This window comes from Xyrauchen texanus, chromosome 27 (assembly GCF_025860055.1).
Source record: "Xyrauchen texanus isolate HMW12.3.18 chromosome 27, RBS_HiC_50CHRs, whole genome shotgun sequence".
Lineage (NCBI taxonomy): Eukaryota > Metazoa > Chordata > Actinopteri > Cypriniformes > Catostomidae > Xyrauchen > Xyrauchen texanus.
The window spans coordinates 12,912,554-12,933,048 of record NC_068302.1 but is presented as its reverse complement, the minus strand read 5'-3'; the positions used below and the strand labels follow the sequence as shown (position 1 = coordinate 12,933,048).

Sequence of the window (20,495 nt, the reverse complement as noted above, 5' to 3'; positions counted from 1 at the left end):
AAAACTAAGCCATTAAAATTAAAGCACAAAAAAAAAGTTACAGAAGTTTTATTAAAGAAGTTGTTGGAATGTGCATTTAATCTTTTAATATGTTTTAGACAGCAACATAGATAGCAATATAAAAATGAAGAGGCACTTGGAGAAGAGAAGATCTTCACAGTGGTTGACACAAAGCAGTGGTTTAAAGTAAAAACATTTAGCTTTGTAGACTATTGCTTCTAATCATATACTGCTCTGTTGTTTGAATCAAGATAACCCATTTGAAACTTTATAGAGGGTTCAATGAATTGAAAACCATGTGGCAAAAGGTTTAATTGCCAAATTAGTATTTTATATTATTTTAATTGATCTTAAAACTATATATTCCTTTTACTTTTCACAAAAAAGACATGCCTGGTCCTTTTTAATTAACATTGTTGATTAATTGCATTTAAAATAATAGCACTAAAAAGTCCGAAAATATCAATACTGATTTAGATGAAGAAAAAAATAGCTGTAATCTTGATGTGGAGCAGAGGGGGGGCGGGCCGGGCTAGAATGTCGCACGCCCGGTCTCCAATTGGCCTGATGGGGCACGCGAGGGATAAAGGCGGCCGGTGACGACGGTTCGAGAGAGAGAGAATTACAGGCATGTCCGTCATGTGTGTGTTTTGTTTAAATTATTATTTATATTTTCAAGCCGGTTCTCACCACCTCCTTGCCCATCTTAACCCCCTTACACTTGACTAACATGAAGTTTGGTGAAATAGTCAATGATGAACCAATTGAACATTTTTAAACAAAAAATGTGATTTGAAATCCTAAAATCATTGTATTTTATGCAAACTGATCAGTTAAACTGAAGGACTTCAATGACATGTCCCGTCATGCAGTAGGCTGGGCCAAAGAGTGCACAGCTTTAAACTATAAATAAGTAGTGAAGTTCAAGAACCCGGTCCCTGAACAAGACCATCCAGGAACTGCTCACACATGTAAAGACATCGTGGAACATGGAAGAATCCTAGACACAAGATAGAAAGCAAGCATCAGATTATTCAAAACTGATCAAATGTACAATATTTTCAGAAAGTATACATCAATATAAGATAAATTATTTTTGGGGGATGACGAATGACTGGTGAAGATTTACAGATTATATAATTGGCTAAGAATGATCACACAATGACAAACTATATGAAGGCTGATGTGAAGCTTTGTGGTGGTGGAAGCCCAACACTACCTCTCCCTGATGACTCAAATGTCCAAACCACTCACTGTGTTTCTTATCATTAAACAAAGGATAAACAATATGAGGCCTCTCGCCATATTGTGACATTTGTCTTATTGCAACTGTGTACATTTATGTTTACAAATACTGAAACTGATTCTAACCTAAAGGCTATAGACAAGTATTTCAGAACACTAAATCATTAAGCATACAGCTGCTGTCATCAAAAACAACAATGGAAACTTTCGTATATGTGATATAAAACTTTAAAAGTATTGTTTGGTGTCTCAAATACAGAATAGTGTAGTCATAGATCTCCTTGAATCGGTCCATTAGCATGGGCTCTCTGCTGTGACTGTAGGCCAGGTATGCAATCGGAGCTTCGCAGTGAGGCCACCATAATTTAATATTCCATGCTAACTGTGCATACAATAAAGAAATGCATTACAAGTCACCACTAAAGAGTTCTAGTACAAATACTCATTTGTGACGAGGAAGATGGTGGGGCCAGGCCATAACTGCACATGCCAGGCTCCCAATCTGGCTAATCAGCCGAGGAGAGGGATAAGTGCAGCGGAATGCAGCAGATCGAGAGAGAGAGCCACATGCAGCTGCCGTGTGCATTAAAGTTTGTGTCTTTTTGTTTAAGTTCTTGTTAAAATATTATTTTTACTGTTCAGCCAGTTCCTGCTACCTCCTTTCCCATTTTTACCTTGTTACATTGTTGCCAAAGCCCAGGAAGGAGGGATGTGCTGTCGTGGAGTCCTCACCACTACCAGCCAACCCAAAGGCGCTGCCGGGTGATGGAGGAGTCTCTACCGGCCACCTGGATGCGGAGGAACGACCGCAGTCTGCAAGGGGCAGAGGGGCTCCCTACTGCCGCTAAAACGCAGAGGGGCGTTCCATCCGCCAGGGGTTGGAGGACTCGCTCCGGTCCACCCAGGGAGGAGCGGCTGTCGTCCGCCAGAGGTCGGGTAGTGGCTGAGGGCCAGGCGACAGCGTATCTGGGCGCCGGCGAACCTGGTTATTCCTCTCTCTCGCTGTTGCTCTACTTTGCCCTTTCCCTCTCCTCACTTTTTCCCCCTCCCCTTATCCACAGCCCTAGAGAGGCGGGAAAGCCTGCCGGCATGCGGGGCCAGAAGGGCATCCAATTGGACTTTTTATTGAAATGAAGAATCTTCACATTTTGACAAGCCAGGTTTGGTCCATGGGTTCACATGTGGTGGTGGTTGTTCCTGTCTGGATAGCATCCGCAGGCCAATGTAAACAAGAGCACCCCCAGTGACCACACGGTCCATTGCTTGCCATGGTACTCGCCTGTCTTACTAAACTCAGGGGGTACATCTGTACCCGGAGATAAGAGATTTTGAAAAGTGTATAAATATGCTTTACCACAGTTTTGTCTGTATCCATTAGGACGCAAGAATTATTTGGTGTCATTTCTTTCACAATATTACAGCTTCAAAAGTGAGTTTGGCACTGTTTGTCATCCAGGGCTGTGTTACACAATGTCAAAATAATTTTGGTATATACCGAAAGGTAATCCATGTGTGATACGACAAAATCTTCGCCAATCAGAATATAGAACCAACGAGAATTCACTGTGTGTGGGACAATAAAAAGATAATCAAGCTACTGAAAAAGTGTCTTGTTGCTCATAGCTTGTTGGCATTGTGGCTGGTTACAACTAATAGATAATTTGTAGATTTAGCACATTAAGCTTGGTGAGAACATGGTGTAACTTTCATTGGACTTTAAGTCCAAACTACAGCTTTTAGGGATCTACATACCATAGAAGGTCTTGTAGGCACTGTCCTTTAGGAGGTCCCCACACCCAAAGTTGATAAGTTTTACACCCAGGGTGTCACTGCTGACTAGGAGATTTTCCAATTTTAGATCCCTATGAAACACTCAGGCTAGCATTGCCTGCCACTTCATATGCCACACTAGCCCTTCATTAAAGCTTCCGCTGTGGCACTTCAGGAAATCAAACATGGTCTCACATGGGGAGGGACACTCCATTACCATGATGTAGTATTCTGCCTCCTCCTGCCCGTCCAGCAGCTGAATTATCTCGCCAACGCTGGGGTGCTTATTGGCAACTATGTACAATGTTACATGTTAAAACAGTAGTACTGTTTTGCAGATATTGTAAGAAGAGCACATTTGTGTTATGTTTTGTGATGTGACCGTAATCTCACCATGGACTCATGTCCACGCTGTCCTCCAGCAGACCTCGTCACAGGAGACACAATGTCCCCCACTGCAGGACTGATTGGAGTGTTGTGGACATGGATGTCCTGATCCTCTGAAGTGGGTGGGACCTCAAGGTGAGTGACAGGAGTTTCTTCTGCCGTGGGTTCTACAGGGTAGCTGAGAGGAGCAGTTTCCTGAAGATCATAGTCTTCTACAGTTACCAGCTGTAGTGAATTCTGACCTAAAGAGGGCAATATCAACCAAAAGATTATTTTAATCAAATATAATGAATTATTGCACATTCATATTAATGTATACTCGTACATGTATCTACACTATAAAAGCATGTTAAGTTTATAGTTAAAAGGTCCGTAGTGGGCAGGCATTCACACTAAAATAATGACGTTTCAGTAATTTTTGGATGGCATATTGGTGCCTGTATTTAACCATATATTTCTTTCATTTATATAATGTTAATATGCCAACCTATCAGAACTGCTCAAATCTGCATTGTAGCTTAAAATATACAGATTCCCACTTTAATACAGATGGCCAGAATGACAAAGGTCTTTACTCTCAACTAGTTAAATTTCATCAAAATTGTCTTTCCCATGAACAATTGGCCAATCAATGCACAATGTTACACACTCATAGGCAAAAAATCATCAGGGTGGCACACAGTAGCCCTTTCACACATGCAACCACGTAAATTACAGGAAAATTGTTGGTTTGCCTTTACTGGTAAATGTACCACATATGCCATTAAAACATCCCATCAAACCGGACATTTATAGGTACTCACAAGTTCTCATTAAGGGAAATTGCCAGAACAAAAGTTACAAGTATTTTCAAAAGCGTTGTGTTCACACATGATCTCTATCGTGAAAATGTCAGTTCATATTCTGGAAAACGCTGTGTGTAAAAGGGGCAAATGACATGAAAACAATGAAACTGAACAACATAAATGTACTGTAACAACCAAATATGCATAACTATATCAATAGCCCTTTTCACACATACAGTTTTCCAGAAGATTTACTGCAATTTTCAGATTAGAGGTCATGTGCGAATACAACCCTTTTGAAAATAATGAGAAATTGTATCTTTACCAACAGTATGCCTACATTTCCATTTTGATGGTATGTGTGAACATCACATGTGGTACATTTACATGTAAAGGTAACCCAATGATTTTCCTGTAATTGAACTGGTTGCATGTGTGAAAGGGGCTAATGTAACTATTACAACAATATGCATAGGCAACAAATGTGCATAACTGAAATCTAAAATAAGAAGAAACAGAAGTATTTAAAAATATATTATATGATGTTTACACAGGGACTTTTTTGCTGATTTTCACCATAAATTATAAGATGATTATATTAGAATATATGATTAACAAAAAATATGTTTTTTTTTTTTTTTGCTTGGAAAACAGTCTAACATTGTACACTTTATTATTCCACAAGAAGTATACAGTAAACTTGCACACATTATCCGGTTAAATCGAATATATTTCTTACTGTGATTGTAAATTATGAAGTGGCTTTTTTTTATGTACACAGCTTGAGTAAACAAAAAGAGTGACACCTAATTTACCTTGTTCAGTCCTGCTCTCTGTTGGTCTTTCTGCTTCACTGTCTCACCCGGTGCAGAACTGCTCTCTATGTGGCGATTTCTGCAGCTCTCCTCCACTTCCAGAAGCGCTTCAGCTTCTTTCACCCCTTCTCTCTGTCAGCAACAGCAGCGGGATGGTCGATGATGAAACTCCAACAACACCAAATCCCGAACCTTGCTCGTCGTCTTAAACTATGAAATAGCTGTCCCATGATAAACAAATAAACGCCAACTGCACCCTCAAGGATCACGAGAGATTCACACAATTAACTCTCACCGAGCAATTCCAATTATTTATATTATGTCATAAACACCTCAGAACATAAAGAACACGTCGATTCTGGAAACACAGTCTGGGAGAATTACACATTAACACAAACCCTTTTGTTGATCTCAGCCCATAAGTCCAAAAACAAACAAATATCAAAAAACATATCAGGAAAATACTGTATATTATGAATATACATAGTAACATACGTTTATTAATGTGAATATTTTAGATATTGTTCCTGATATATATTTTCACATGCTAATTACATTTTATTTATTTGACTTTTTTCTGTCTATTGCCCCAAAAAGTATTTGGACACAAAAATGTTGACAAAATAGCATATCAATGCAAGTGGCATTTATTTTCATTTAAATACAAGTAGCATGAACATACTTTTCAAGCAAAACATTTAACTAAAAGAGGGTTTATAAATGATAAAACAATAGATAGTGCTGGAAACGAAAACAAAGAATTGTGACACTTTGTGGTTGTCAAATGCTATTGGGCTCAAGGCCGTTACTACCGTAGATACTGAGGGGGACATGTCCCCCAATATTCGTAATAGTGAATATGAATCTATGTGGATACACCCTTGATTGGGCTAAGGCTAGACTTCCTTCTTGATGACCTCCCATGTAAACCACATTTGTAACGGCTCCTAATGGTTGACTAGACATTAACAATGACTGTTGCCAGAGATGCCTGTAGATCCTTTGATGACGTTCATGAAGACCTCCTGAAGCATCTTGCGCTCTGCTCTTGGGTGATTTTGGTCGGTCAACCCGGCCTGGATAGATAGCCAGTGGATACATGATACATCCTTCAGTGCCATGTTCTTTTTCAAAATTACAATGGCATGACCAAAGTTCTCTTGTAGGGGTTTCTACAATAAAGCAGAATTTAAAGTATTTTTCTACAGTAATGCTGTTGTGAGATATAACTCTTCAAACATGTATGGAAAACCAAATTATTAATATCAGATATAATGAAAAACACTACATTATTCCAAAATGATTTTGCATGGCCAGATGAAGTATTCCTTTAGTTAGATTAATGTCAGTGTTTTGGGCTGATCACATTCAGGGGTGAGTGTGCTTTTGCAGAGCTGAATGGACTTTCCTCAGGTTCTGTCTCACTCTCACAAACTCCAAGAGCTGAACCTCCTCCTGTAACTTCTGTTCCTCTTCCTTCTCTTTCTGAGAAATCAAGAGACACATCACTTAGTTGGCACGAACACATTTTAAAATTCACGAAAATATGCAGCCAGTTGCAGGACATCCCTTAATAAAAGTAACTATAACCTTAATATAAACTATAACGGTAATATGGTATTGTTCAAGGAGCAGCCCTATTTATATCTGAAAAAATCCTGATCAAAAATCATCTGGAAAATCTTCAGATTATCGGTACTTGAAATCGGCATCGATCCCAAGCCTAGTTACCATTATTACTAACGATTTTTTAAATGTTTTTATTTTTGAGCTTGTAACTAGTTTAGGCTTTGAGTGACTGGGCTCTGACCCTTCTAAAAATGTACCATGGCAACCATACTTTTCACCAAAATACCATAGTAACTACATTGATTGTAACTACAATAAAAGCATGGTTCACCAGCACTGTCATCAAAAACTGAATCAACATGACATAATTATTCTAAAAACTTCTTACACTGTTTGAACATACCAATTCCAAAATGCAACCTATTCCGATTTGGTTTTATCACACACAAACACACATCAAAGAACGGTGTTAGCTGACCATAATCTCCAGATTTTTCTGCTGGTGTTTGAGGAGGACTTGTTCCAAAGGGCTCCTGCTCTGCTCTCCCTCCTCCCTATGGGTCTGTTCTCTCTTCCTCCTCTCCAAAACCATCTGAAGCTCTGGCTTACAACACAACACCAGCCCTCTGTCCCGCCCAAAGCACACAAAAAAACATGCTCTACTTAGGTTAATCACGTTAAGAGCCTTGCACAACCTTTAAATTATACATCTTAACAGAATGATAACATGTACTCAAGCAAGGTAAACAATTTGATGAACATTGAGGGCAATTTTTGAGTACCAGCCAAACCTGTTTTGTCATTTGTAGTACATCTCCAAATTACATCACATTACTGTTAGGACAGTGCACACAGCAGGAGTGACCTGCCTATCATTACAGTGCCTGACACAGCATGGCCTGAGTGTAGACTGCTTATAATACCAGCGGGTGTAAGATTGCAGCCTGTGTGTCCACACATGGCTGCCTGACACAAAAAACCAGGGAGAAAGAACGAGCCATCATCAATTATTTACCAGAACCACTTAAAGAAAGCTCAGCGATATACACTCACTGAGCACTTTATTAGGAACACTATGATCTTCTGTCATCAACAAGGCATTTCTGTCCACAGAACTGACGCTCACTGGATTTTTTTTATTTTTGGCACCATTCAGAGTAAATTCTAGAGTCTGTTGAGTGTGAAAATCCCAGGAGATCAGCAGTTACAGAAATACTTAAACCAGCCCATCTGGCGCCAACAATCATGCCATGGGCCAAATCACTGAGATCTCATTTTTCCCCATTCTGATGGTTGATGTGAATATGCATGAATATGTAGGTGTTAAGGTGGACCTAATAAAGTGCACAGTAAGTGTATGAAAGACTATATTTTATCAGAAGGGGATATGAAAATGTTTCTAGGTGGTAAAGGTTGTTATATTTTCAGTAGTGATCTTACTGTTTGTGGGTCAGTAACAGTTCTTTGTGGAGTTCCTGGTGGCTCCTTGATGCTTTCACTGGGTTGTTCAGGTTCCAGGGCCCCTCGGCAACATCACATTTATCTGCATTTTCTTACACACAACAGGTATTTCTGCAAGATTCTACTAGACACACTCTTCTTCCATCATGCATTTTACAGGAGAAGTCTGCGAAACATATCAGGGCAACAAACCTTGATTATGGCAATGATGATGCAAAGAACTACAATTAAATGTGTCTGTGAATGGTTTTGTTCTGGTCTGTGCTGGTCTTCGTGAGTTGTGGTGGTTGTGTGCTGTGACCGCATTATTGGATAAGGCCTTTTGGAGGTCTTGTTCAGATGGTCTTGTTGGTAATGTTGGTGCGGTGGCTGATCTCATTGCACACACTCCTGCTGCATGCTGAGAAACTTAGTGTTGGGGTCGTCAGTGAAAGCAATGAGAGTAACAAGGGGAGAGATCGAGTTTCACCTAAGTAGGAATCTATAATTCAACTGCTGGTCACATGCCTGACACAAATCATTTATTTGTCATTTCAAGCTAAATCAAAAGAACAGATTGCTGATTGACAGATTAAAGGAATGCATCAAGTTTGCAAGCCTCAACCCTTGTGTGTCATAAAAAAAGTTACTCAGAGGTACTAAGACGACAAAAATGCCAGCGTCCAAAAATTGCCATAATAATATTATATATTGATATTATTTTCCACTTTCAGTGAGTTTATTTTTTTTAACCAACATCAGTCTTGATCATAACAACCAAATATTCATTAATTTTCAGGATTTTAACCCTTTAAATGCCAGTTTGTTTTACACACACACACACACACATTTCTCAATACGCACATACCAACACAGCTCCACAATTTTAGCTGCATAATTTATTCAATTGGCCTGCAGTTCTCTATAATACAGCAAACAGAAAATTGGAAAAAAGCATATACAGTGGGTACGGAAAGTATTCAGACCCCCTTACATTTTTTACTCTTTGTTATATTGCAGCCATTTGCTAAAATCATTTAAGTTCATTTTCTTTCCTCATTATTGTACACACAGCACCCCATATTGACAGAAAAACACAGAATTGTTGACATTTTTGCACATTTATTAAAAAAGAAAAACTGAAATATCACATGGTCCTAAGTATTCAGACCCTTTGTTCAGTATTTAGTAGAAGCACCCTTTTGATCTAATACAGCCATGAGTCTTTTTGGGAAAGATGCAACAAGTTTTTCACATCTGGATTTGGGTATCCTCTGCCATTCCTCCTTGCAGATCCTCTCCAGTTCTGTCAGGTTGGATGGTAAACGTTGGTGGACAGCCATTTTCAGGTCTCTCCAGAGATGCTCAATTGGGTTTAAGTCAGGGCTCTGGCTGGGCCATTCAAGAACAGTCACGGAGTTGTTGTGAAGCCACTCCTTCGTTATTTTAGCGGTGTGCTTAGGGTCATTGTCTTGTTGGAAGGTGAACCTTTGGCCCAGTCTGAGGTCCAGAGCACTCTGGAGAAGGTTTTCGTCCAGGATATCCCTGTACTTGGCCACATTCATCTTTCCCTCGATTGCAACCAGTCATCCTGTCCCTGCAGCTGAAAAACACCCCCACAGCATGATGCTGCCACCACCATGCTTCACTGTTGAGACTGTATTGGACAGGTGATGAGCAGTGCCTGGTTTTCTCCACACATACCGCTTAGAATTAAGGCCAAAAGGTCTATCTTGGTCTCATCAGACCAGAGAATCTTATTTATCACCATCTTGGAGTCATTCAGGTGTTTTTTGTGTCTTACACTGAGGAGAGGCTTCCGTCGGGCCACTCTGCCATAAAGCCCCGACTGGTGGATGGCTGCAGTGATGGTTGACTTACTACAACTTTCTCCCATCTCCCGGCTGCATCTCTGGAGCTCAGCCACAGTGATCTTTGGGTTCTTCTTTACCTCTCTCACCAAGGCTCTTCTCCCCGATAAGCTCAGTTTGGCCGGATGGCCAGCTCTAGGAAGGGTTCTGGTCGATCCCAAGCGTCTTCCATTTAAGGATTATGGAGGCCACTGTGCTCTTATGAACCTTAAGGGCAGCAGACATTTTTTGTAACCTTGGCCAGATCTGTGCCTTGCCACAATTCTGTCTCTGAGCTCTTCAGGCAGTTCCTTTGACCTCATGATTCTCATTTGCTCTGACATGCACTGTGAGCTGTAAGGTCTTATATAGACAGGTGTGTGGCTTTCCTAATCAAGTCCAATCAGTATAATCAAACACAGCTGGACTCAATTGAAGGTGTAGAACCATCTCAAGGATGATCAGAAGAAATGGACAGCACCTGAGGTAAATATATAAGTGTCACAGCAAAGGGTCTGAATACTTAGGACCATGTGATATTTCAGTTTTTCTTTTTTAATAAATGTGCAAAAATGTCAACAATTCTGTGTTTTTCTGTCAATATGGGGTGCTGTGTGTACAATAATGAGGAAAAAAAAATGAACTTAAATGATTTTAGCAAATGGCTGCAATATAACAAAGAGTGAAAAATTTAAGGGGGTCTGAATACTTTCCGTACCCACTGTATTTGCTCCATAGGCTAAACATGAGAAAATGGTTCCATCTGGTGGAAAATATAAAGAATGTACATTTTGAAGCCAGGGCTCCGGAATGAAAGCATATATCATAGAATTCATGATTTTATGCTTCAGTGGCACTGGGATCAAATATTGCCATTTTAATGGGGGACATTTTTGTCCTGAAGATCCTGAGTGTAACTATTTTGTGTACACAGTGTATTATAGATGTATTATAGGAATTGAGGTTAAAATATAAAAATTCCATTGGCATTAACACCGGTTGATAGAAAATGATAGAAAATAAAACAATGAAAAGACACATGTCGCACAAGGGTTAAATAAAAATGAAACTGGATTAAAATTATGCTTAATATTATTTGACCAACATGAAGGCTTCTTAACAAAACAGGACAAGACACCAGTACATGCATACAGTAAATTATGCACTGAAACAGAAATCCCGTTTGATTCCAGTCTGGATTCAAGATGGATTTTCATCTAAAACTACTTTACATTCCTTCAGGGATAATGACATTGTAGAAGTCACACCTATTTTACAAGAAACACGCCTTTGTAAACATTTCCTTAGTATGTGTCTTGAAACTTAGTATGCCAGGTAAGCTGAAAAATACCAAAAGTGTAGTAGTCTAGAACTCACCCAAAGTGTGTCACCACTCCATGAGCGTGGTCTCCTCTGGACTGCATTAAGAATGGGCTATCGTATTTACAACACACCACAGCGGACGGACACCTGAGAAAGGTGCCACTTCACCTCGCTGCCACTCAACCTGAGGCGCACTTCACCTTTACGCCACTTCAGGGCTGTGTATGACCAATCACATTTAGGGGTCGTTCACACAGAATGTGTCCTTGCACTAAAAAAAATATTTAAAAACGTAATAATGCTAGACGAGGTGCCAGGAATAGACCATGACGCAGGCGTCTCGAGTTTCGTTTTTTTTAGTTTATCATGTTTATTTGGAATTATTGGTTTACTGAAGTTTGAAAAAGCGGAAATGGATAGATTAATTCTCATCATTAACGTCTTATGACACCTTGTCACTCAGGGGCGTGTCTAGGGGGAGGCTGGGGGAGGCAGTGCCTCCCCTAGGATAAGCTCTGCCTCCCCTGAGAATTTGAGAAATAATCTGTCCATCTGTTGTTTTGAGTGTAGCCCCGAATGTATTTTGAATAGTTGACTGACAAATATGAAACCGGACAAAAGCCTATGTAAACCCCGAAATCATAAGTTGCCTTATTTCATTGTGCTTTGGCTTTGCACATACTGCATACAGCCTGTAAAAATAGACATAGGCATAATCTAGCCTATAGAATAAGTTCCTTTGCTGTCGGTAGCCTATGGGCGACTCCGTTTCTTCCTCTCTGTTGAATAGAGATTGCTAATGTGACGTCATCGTGACGTATTTCCAGTGGTGAACGCAAAGCATTTTGGGAATCCGCGGCACAAACAGAAGGCGCCAGACTTGATTGCATGGAGGGAAGAATGCAGTGTTCAAGATGCCGTCTACCTGCTGTGTTATAAACTGCAATATTCGTTCTCACGATAGAAGTGGCATAAAGCTTAAGAACGGAAAATCCTTTTACCGAAAATTAGATTAAAGTTACCAATGTACTGAAGCATAACGTTAATCAGTTTTAAATGTTGTACATCTAGGCTACATATAAATTTATTTGGTGACTGTTTGCAGGCAAACCTGCCTATGAAATGTTGGAGTTTGATCCTGACTGGGCCCCTTCTCTGTACCTCGGCCATACTGAGGTCAAAGCTACGAACACAGACCGGTTCAAGCGGTTTAGGAGAAGAGCGACGAGGTCACAACAACAGCATCGCTAGGCACTGACAACACTGGTCCTGAGGCTGAGTTGGAAGCTCACATGAATCAACCCCCATCGCCAGGCACTGACCACACTGGTCCTGAGGCTGAGTTGGATAATGCAGCACCTTTATACCCAGGTAAATAGTAAAAGAATACAATATATGTTGCCCCCTGTGTATATCTAATCTGGATTACTTTGGAATAAAGGTTGTGATATGACACAATTTATTTTTATTGTTACTGTCAGACAACACTACACCTGCAACTGAGATGGAAGGTCCCGTGAATCCACCCCCATCGCCGGACACTGATATTAAAGAAAGTGTTGCCCTTGTGGGTGCTACACTGAAAATACCTGCCTTCACCAGGGGTCACAGCCAACTTAATGCAAAAGATGTGGAACAGACCAGGAAGTTAGCTCATGTCAGGATCCACATGGAGCGAGTGATAGGGTGTATGCGCTCTAAGTTTAACATATTAAATGACACAATATGCCTGGGATTTGTGGTGCCTTGTGAGGGGGAGGATAAGACTTTGCTGGATAAAATTTGACTTCCCCACAACGGCTCTTTTAAGAGCCACCCACAAACCTATAAAGAGCTATCTAAAAATAGTCCATTATTATTATATTTTGTATTTTTTTTCCCAGGTTGTCAGCCCCAGTTCCAGGATGTCAGGTCCACAACATGCACATTTATTAAGTTGAGACTTTTTAAAAATGTCAGGTTTTCCATGGTAGTATATCAGGTTAAATTATTTATTTATTTTTGTTTTGATGATAAATGGAGCCAGCCTCCAAAAGTAATTAACCTGTCCTGTGTTTTTTTCCTTATTCAACACTGTCCAGACACTAATGTTGGTTGTCTTTACATTTCAATAATAATGAAAGATTCCGAGCGGGAGTTTACGTCACTTTACCTCCTGAGTGACAGCAGGCAGCTAGGCTCCTGATTGGTTAACGCGGCGCGAATTGACGCCAAAGTTCAGATTTTTCAACTCGGGCGGCAGACGCGAATTCGCGTCAAACGCGTGAATGCACAAAATGCACCATTCGCGCGTAACGCGCCAGACGCTTATGGAACGCCAGGCAGTTCAACTTTATGGAACGCAAAAAGGGTCAAATTTCGCCACTAACGAAACGCCTTTCATTCTCAAAACGCCGGTGTTTACGGCGTTTAAGACGAAAAGACGCCGCAAAGTACGGCGTTCTGTGATACAAACGCCGCAAATTACGGCGTTTACAAAGCAAAAACGCCGTCATTATCGGCGTTATTTTTATCCAGCCAATGACGCCGTTTCTGACGCCGCAGGCCATCCATAGTGCACCGTAATTTGCGGCGTTTCTGTCTGACAAAGACGGCGTAAAAAGCGGCGTTTTGTATAATATTACAATCAGCCCCTCCCTTTTCTTCAAAGTTCAGCCCATCTAATGAAGCAAATGGAAAGACATATGTAGTAGATTGTCGATCTGAATGATCGGGTTCTGTTTTTCTAACGACATATTTTTTATTTCTTCATTGGGCACGTGTATCCCCCTTTTTCCTTTATCATATGTGGGTATGATTTTAGCCTCTGTTTACATTCATGTCTGTGAAATACATTAGATTACACAGGAAACTTACTACCTTCATTAGGACATTGGTCTGCGTGCACGGACAGCAGAGTCGCTTTTGCTCTTATAGTGACAGGGGTTCGACTCCAAGGTCCGACCGTATTTTTATCTCCGCTTCTTTTCTTTTGTATTGGTCTGTTGGTGTATGTCTTTTAAATTTCGGAAGACTACCCTATAGCTGACAACTGATTGAGTAGGAATGACAGCAGCAACTGTTTTAAGCCCGCTTACAGTGGCTGCTGTGGGTCCCTTTATTGCTGATTATAGCTAATGATGTAGATGGGCAGATGCTTCACGATATAGTCCATTTCGCTTTTTAAGATCATAAGACTCTGGAGTTTTAGCAGTTCCCAGGATACACGAAAGGAGGTAGAGCCTTCCTAAACGATTGAACTATTAAAACCAGAGATGACAGCCAGCCCAAGCGCTGGACTACCGCTGCTCTTCACCATCATACAAGATAGGCAGGCTATTTCACATATAAATTATTTATTATCACGCTGCCATTGCCTTAAAATAGACATTCATATTGCTAACGGTGAATAATAGGCTATATTTTGTACTACCATGTTCATTCTGATGTCATATAATATAACGATTATATGACGGTTTTTTATTTTTTTTATTTTACGCTTTGCTGCCACATATTATTTTCTCGTAATAACGAGATCATATGTCGTTAAAACGACATCTTTTTCTCGTGATAACAAGCTGTTATGTCGTTAAAACTACATATTTTCTTGGCCTTATAGGACATGTGTCATGTAGGCTATAAAATATGCCTTATTATCCACATAAAATGTAGCCTATAGCCTATCACGCCTTTATCACACTTCTTATCACACTTTTGACCCCAGGCAAAATTAATAAATGAGGCCCTTTTAAAAATATACCTATTTTATATAGGCCTATACGTTTTTTTTTTATATATAATATATTATATATTTTTGTTAATAGACTATATCTTCATTACCTAGAGATATAATTAAACAAAAAGTAGGCCTAGTCAAAACACACATAGCCTAAGTTGTTTATTTTTTACAACATTGTGTTCTTATTTTGTTTAATTAACGAAATGTCAATCTTTGTCTTTATAACAGAAGATACAATACAATACAAAAATCTTCAAGATACAGCCTACAATCTTCACATGTAACGAATTGTCACCTTATAAACAGTCATTTGTGTGGTGGAATAAGCAATGCTATAGAAATATATGGTAGCATTAGTTCATAAAGGTGACAATTAGGTGCATGTGAAGATTGCCTTAGGCTGTATCTTGAAGATTTTTGTATTGTATTGTATCTTCTGTTATAAAGACAAAGATTGACATTTAGTTAATTAAACAAAATAAGAACACAATGTTGTAAAAATAAACAACTTAGGCTATGTGTGTTTTGACTAGGCCTACTTTTTTGTTTAATTATATCTCACAGGTAATGAAGATATAGTCTATTAACAAAAATATATAATATATTATATATAAAAAAAAACGTTTTTTTTTCTTTGTTTTTTTCAAGATTAGTATATTCATATAAGCAATTATGACTTAATTTTGCCTGGGGCCCCTATTCAGTGTTCGCCTCTGATTGGGGGCTGCTACTATTTGCTTAAGCTTTTTGAACGTAGAAGTGATAAAGGCGTGATAGGCTATAGGCTACATTTTATGTGGATAATAAGGCATATTTTATAGCCTACATGACACATGTCCTTGTAAGGCCGAGAAAATATGTAGTTTCAACGACATAACAGCTTGTTATCACGAGAAAAAGATGTCGTTTTAACGACATATGATCTCGTTATTACGAGAAAATAATATGTGGCAGCAAAGCGTAAAATAAAAAAAATAAAAAACCGTCATATAATCGTTATATTATATGACATCAGAATGAACATGGTAGTACAAAATATAGCCTATTATTCACCGTTAGCAATATGAATGTCTATTTTAAGGCAATGGCAGCGTGATAATAAATAATTTATATGTGAAATAGCCTGCCTATCTTGTATGATGGTGAAGAGCAGCGGTAGTCCGCGCTTGGGCTGGCGCGTCATCTCTTGTTTTAATAGTTCAATCGTTTAGGAAGGCTCTACCTCCTTTCGTGTATCCTGGGAACTGCTAAAACTCCAGAGTCTTATGATCTTAAAAAGCGAAATGGACTATATCGTGAAGCATCTGCCCATCTACATCATTAGCTATAATCAGCAATAAAGGGACCCACAGCAGCCACTGTAAGCGGGCTTAAAACAGTTGCTGCTGTCATTCCTACTCAATCAGTTGTCAGCTATAGGGTAGTCTTCCGAAATTTAAAAGACATACACCAACAGACCAATACAAAAGAAAAGAAGCGGAGATAAAAATACGGTCGGACCTTGGAGTCGAACCCCTGTCACTATAAGAGCAAAACGACTCTGCTGTCCGTGCACGCAGACCAATGTCCTAATGAAGGTAGTAAGTTTCCTGTGTAATCTAATGTATTTCACAGACATGAATGTAAACAGAGGCTAAAATCATACCCACATATGATAAAGGAAAAAGGGGGATACACGTGCCCAATGAAGAAATAAAAAATATGTAGTTAGAAAAACAGAACCCGATCATTCAGATCGACAATCTACTACATATGTCTTTCCATTTGCTTCATTAGATGGGCTGAACTTTGAAGAAAAGGGAGGGGCTGATTGTAATATTATACAAAACGCCGCTTTTACGCCGTCTTTGTCAGACAGAAACGCCGCAAATTACGGCGCGACTATGGATGGCCTCGCGGCGTCAGAAACGGCGTCATTGGCTGGATAAAAATAACGCCGATAATGACGGCGTTTTGCTTTGTAAACGCCGTAATTTGCGGCGTTTGTATCACAGAACGCCGTACTTTGCGGCGTCTTTTGTCTTAAACGCCGTAAACACCGGGCGTTTTGAGAATGAAAGGCGCTTCGTTAGTGGCGAAATTTGACCCTTTGGCGCTCCATACAACTTGTCGCGCTGAATGAGGCGTATTCAGCGTCTACGCGCCGCTCACGCCTCATTCAGCGCCAAGCAGGAATTTTTACTGCGTAACGCGTCTTTGCATTGACTTAACATTGAAATCACTCGCGCCTGACGCGCTATTCGCGTCCGGTGTGAACGCAGCATTTTTTGTATCTCCATTATGCAGGTAATATTGTAAAATGTTACTGATTTAATCCGTTTAATTGATTAATTGCATTATATGTACTGAATTACCCGTGTTCACCACTAGGTGGGGACGTTTCGTTTCACATTGAATTCATTTGAACTCTTCTAGAAAGAATTGAGTGAAAATGCTTATTGTAACTGTCAATTTGCTAATTGTACAAAGATCTGATAATAATTTAATCACTGTATGATCACAAAGTTAAAAGATTAAAAAGGAAAAATAACTGTTTTAATTAAAACAGAGCAGAGCTAATGAGACATGCTGTGGGACTGATTAATTCTCTGTGCCACGAAAACATTATTTCCATTTTTGTATCTCCATTATGCAGTAAATAGACCACTCTGGCAAAACCGTCACACATGCACACACTTACTTCAAGGTAGGATCAAAAGGGATTTCTTCGAAGAAGAAATTTGGTAGGGTAGCAAGAGGAATCTGGTTTAATCAGGCATTCTAACTGCTGTTGCATTTATAAAAGCAGTTGATTGGTAAAACAGGGCTTCCATTAAGACTCCTACATTAAGTTAGATACTGGTTTAGAATCAGATACTCCTAATCAGGGTTGGTGTAATGCATTACTAAGTAATTTCTGTAATTAAATTACTTTTTCGTTGAAAAAAAAGTAAAGGGATTACTCAATGTTACAGTAATTTAATTACAGTTACTTCTGATGTCATTGCGTTAAATAATTTATAGACTATAGAACAATTATATAAACAATTGTGAATTTAAAATCTAAATTTAAAGTCTAATGTTAAAATATGTTTTCTAATTTAACGCTGCGCCCTTAAATTCTTTGGCCAGTTCATAGGATATTAGCAAATTATTGTCCTACATTCTCCCACTAAATTCTGCATTTATAGCTGCAATTCAAAGCCATGCCCTCAATGTTGCAATTTTACTGGCTTACCATTTCAATTCAAAGGTAAAAATCTTAATATCTTTAATATATAAAGATATTTTAAGTATTAAATATATACAAACACTACTACATTATTTCAAATGCTAAATTATGTTTTTAAGAGCATAAGCATATTAACAGCATGCAGATTAATATTTCCTTCTACAGAAATCTGATATACGGGAACATAGGGAAAACATACTACATGTACATTCATGTAGGGGTATTTCCAACCAATATAAAAGTCACATATTAGTATACGTACCTGTCACGATTACCTGGTTGTCTGCCCCGTGTTTTCCATGTCACCGTCACCATGGTTCCCGGTCCTCAACACTATGTCATTGTTCGCACCTGTTTGTTATTTGTGATCATCCTGTGTGTGTGTATATATATAACCCTGTTTGTTCTCCACTCCTTGTCGTTCGTTGAATGTTGATGAAGGTTCATGTTTCTACTGTTTCGATGTTGTTGTTTTGCCTACCTTGCCTGTCTTCCCGTGTTCATTCCAGCCGTGTGTTCCCAGTTCCGTGTTCCTCCAGTGTTTTCGTGTTCTAGTTTCGTTTTACCCATCGTGGTTTTTTCCTTTTGCTCCTGTCTGTTTATTTTCTTTTGTTCAATAAAACCGCACGTAGATCCCACCTCCTCGTCTGCCTCTGTCTTCGTCCACACTCATAACAGTACCTGTATATGCAACATTAATATAAAAATACTACAAACTTGGATGTTGTTGCAAACGCATCAGATTTCTGTAGTTTCACCATTTAAAATGTCCTTTTTTGCAGTTCACTTAAATAGTCCAGCAGTGCGATTAATACTAGAATTAGGCTAATAATATTCCATAGTTTGCAAGTTACTGCAGTCTACAGCCTCAGTAAGGCAAATTAAAGAAATAAACAAACATTGAAACATATTTATTTTTTCACAGCACATTTCACAAACAACATATGTAGCTTGAAATGTAATATTCTGTTAGGAGTGAACAATAAAATATCAATATACAAGATAATCAGGTTAAAGGAGGAGCCGAAACAATAAAAAGACAACAGAAAGCAATTTTGAAATGCACCAAAATCTTGATAAGATAAACAAGATACATTTAAGATGTGTCTACAAGCAAGTTCTCTTTCACAATATGCTCCCTCTGACATTAACACAAAGCAACTGCGATATGGAGCGAGTCGTTAAACATGGTATTGAATAATGTAAATAATTACAAAAAGGTTCCATTTGTTTACATTAGTTAATGCATTAGGTATCATGAACTAACAATTAATAATATATTTTTTACAGCATTATTAATCATAATAAATAAAATACAATTGTTCATTGTTAGTTCATACCGCTGAACTTAACTAATGCTAATATACAACTTAAATTTTTTTTTTTAGTATATGTTGAAATTAACACTAATCAAGATGAACAAATGCTGTAAATGAATTGTCCATTGTTAGTTCATGTTAACAAATTTAACCATATTGTAAAGTGCTAACAAATACTCATAATAATCTTAAAAGTGCTGTTCGTTAACCTGTGTTGTATGCAGCAAAACTGGCAGTTCGGTAATTAGATTTTTTTGCATGAGATAATTAGCAGTGTATCGTTTTAAATTCTGCATAGATGATTGTTCTGGTTATATGTGCTTATTGTTGACCGCTTCAAAAAGGCCTTGGCAACTACTACTATATCATTCAAAAAAACAGGAGAGGAAAATATCAGCGTTTGATGAGGTTTGAATGAGTTAATTGGGGCCAATATGAGCATGCTGCTGTAAATTGCATAGAAATGTAAACAAAAACAACAAACAGAACTGGTCAGTTATACCTGAGGAATGCCTTCCATGATAGCTACAAAAAAGTTGCTTAAGCCAAATCTTTGGGAAAAAACAAAGCATGGTCAGTCAAAGCCAGTCAGATTTAAAACAATACTGATCTCGACAAGTTTGAAGTGGTACAAATGTCCATGACTAACTGAAAGAAAGGTCTCACAATATGTCACTATGACATGACATGAAAGTGTTCAGCTTTCAGCTCCTTAAAGCTGAACAACACTTACAAAACAAAAAAATAACCAAAAGAAAACAGGTGAGGGAGAGGCACCAGAGAGATGAAGAGAGGCCCAATGAGGTGTGGTCTGTGATGAGGAGGATGATGGGGCAGGTCAGCAGGGTAAGGGTGTTCATGAGGTCCACATAAATATATTGGAGCATAGAGGGAGTAAAGAAGTTGTTTTTATCTCTGTAAAGATAAAATAAGAGACAAGAAGTCAAAAGTGTTAATCCATACATTTGCCTAACAGTAGGTTGGCAGTAGAAATTACAATTACATTACTGACTTAAATTACAAGGTAATAATTACTAAAATATTATTGCGGGAATCTTAATGC

At 38.8% G+C, this 20,495-nt stretch overlaps 2 protein-coding genes and 1 long non-coding RNA gene across 3 annotated transcripts in view; all 3 read right to left on the bottom strand.

Moving 5' to 3' along the window:
• Positions 1–403: 403 nt before the first annotated feature.
• Positions 404–3,557, bottom strand: LOC127621448 (uncharacterized). Its single transcript, XR_007967859.1, has 3 exons — positions 3,409–3,557; positions 3,233–3,309; positions 404–1,000 (listed from the first exon to the last, which is right to left on the bottom strand). It is a non-coding gene; the product is annotated as an uncharacterized LOC127621448 (long non-coding RNA).
• Positions 3,558–5,533: 1,976 nt separating this feature from the next.
• On the bottom strand, positions 5,534–12,222 carry LOC127621220 (protein FAM107B-like). The gene is made up of 4 exons (XM_052094727.1): positions 12,207–12,222; positions 8,012–8,123; positions 7,050–7,197; positions 5,534–6,487 (listed from the first exon to the last, which is right to left on the bottom strand). Exons 1-4 carry the CDS (start codon positions 12,220–12,222, stop codon positions 6,371–6,373), a joined length of 393 nt encoding a protein of 130 aa, XP_051950687.1. The 3' UTR covers positions 5,534–6,370.
• A 6,871-nt stretch (positions 12,223–19,093) lies between these two features.
• The window catches only part of LOC127621507 (protein bicaudal D homolog 2-like), a 44,221-nt gene continuing 42,819 nt past the window's right edge, over positions 19,094–20,495 (bottom strand). Inside the window, exon 10 of the mRNA XM_052095146.1 lies at positions 19,094–20,347. Within this exon, the coding sequence (XP_051951106.1) occupies positions 20,342–20,347 (6 nt within the window). The 3' untranslated portion in view covers positions 19,094–20,341. The remainder of the gene's footprint in view (positions 20,348–20,495) is intronic.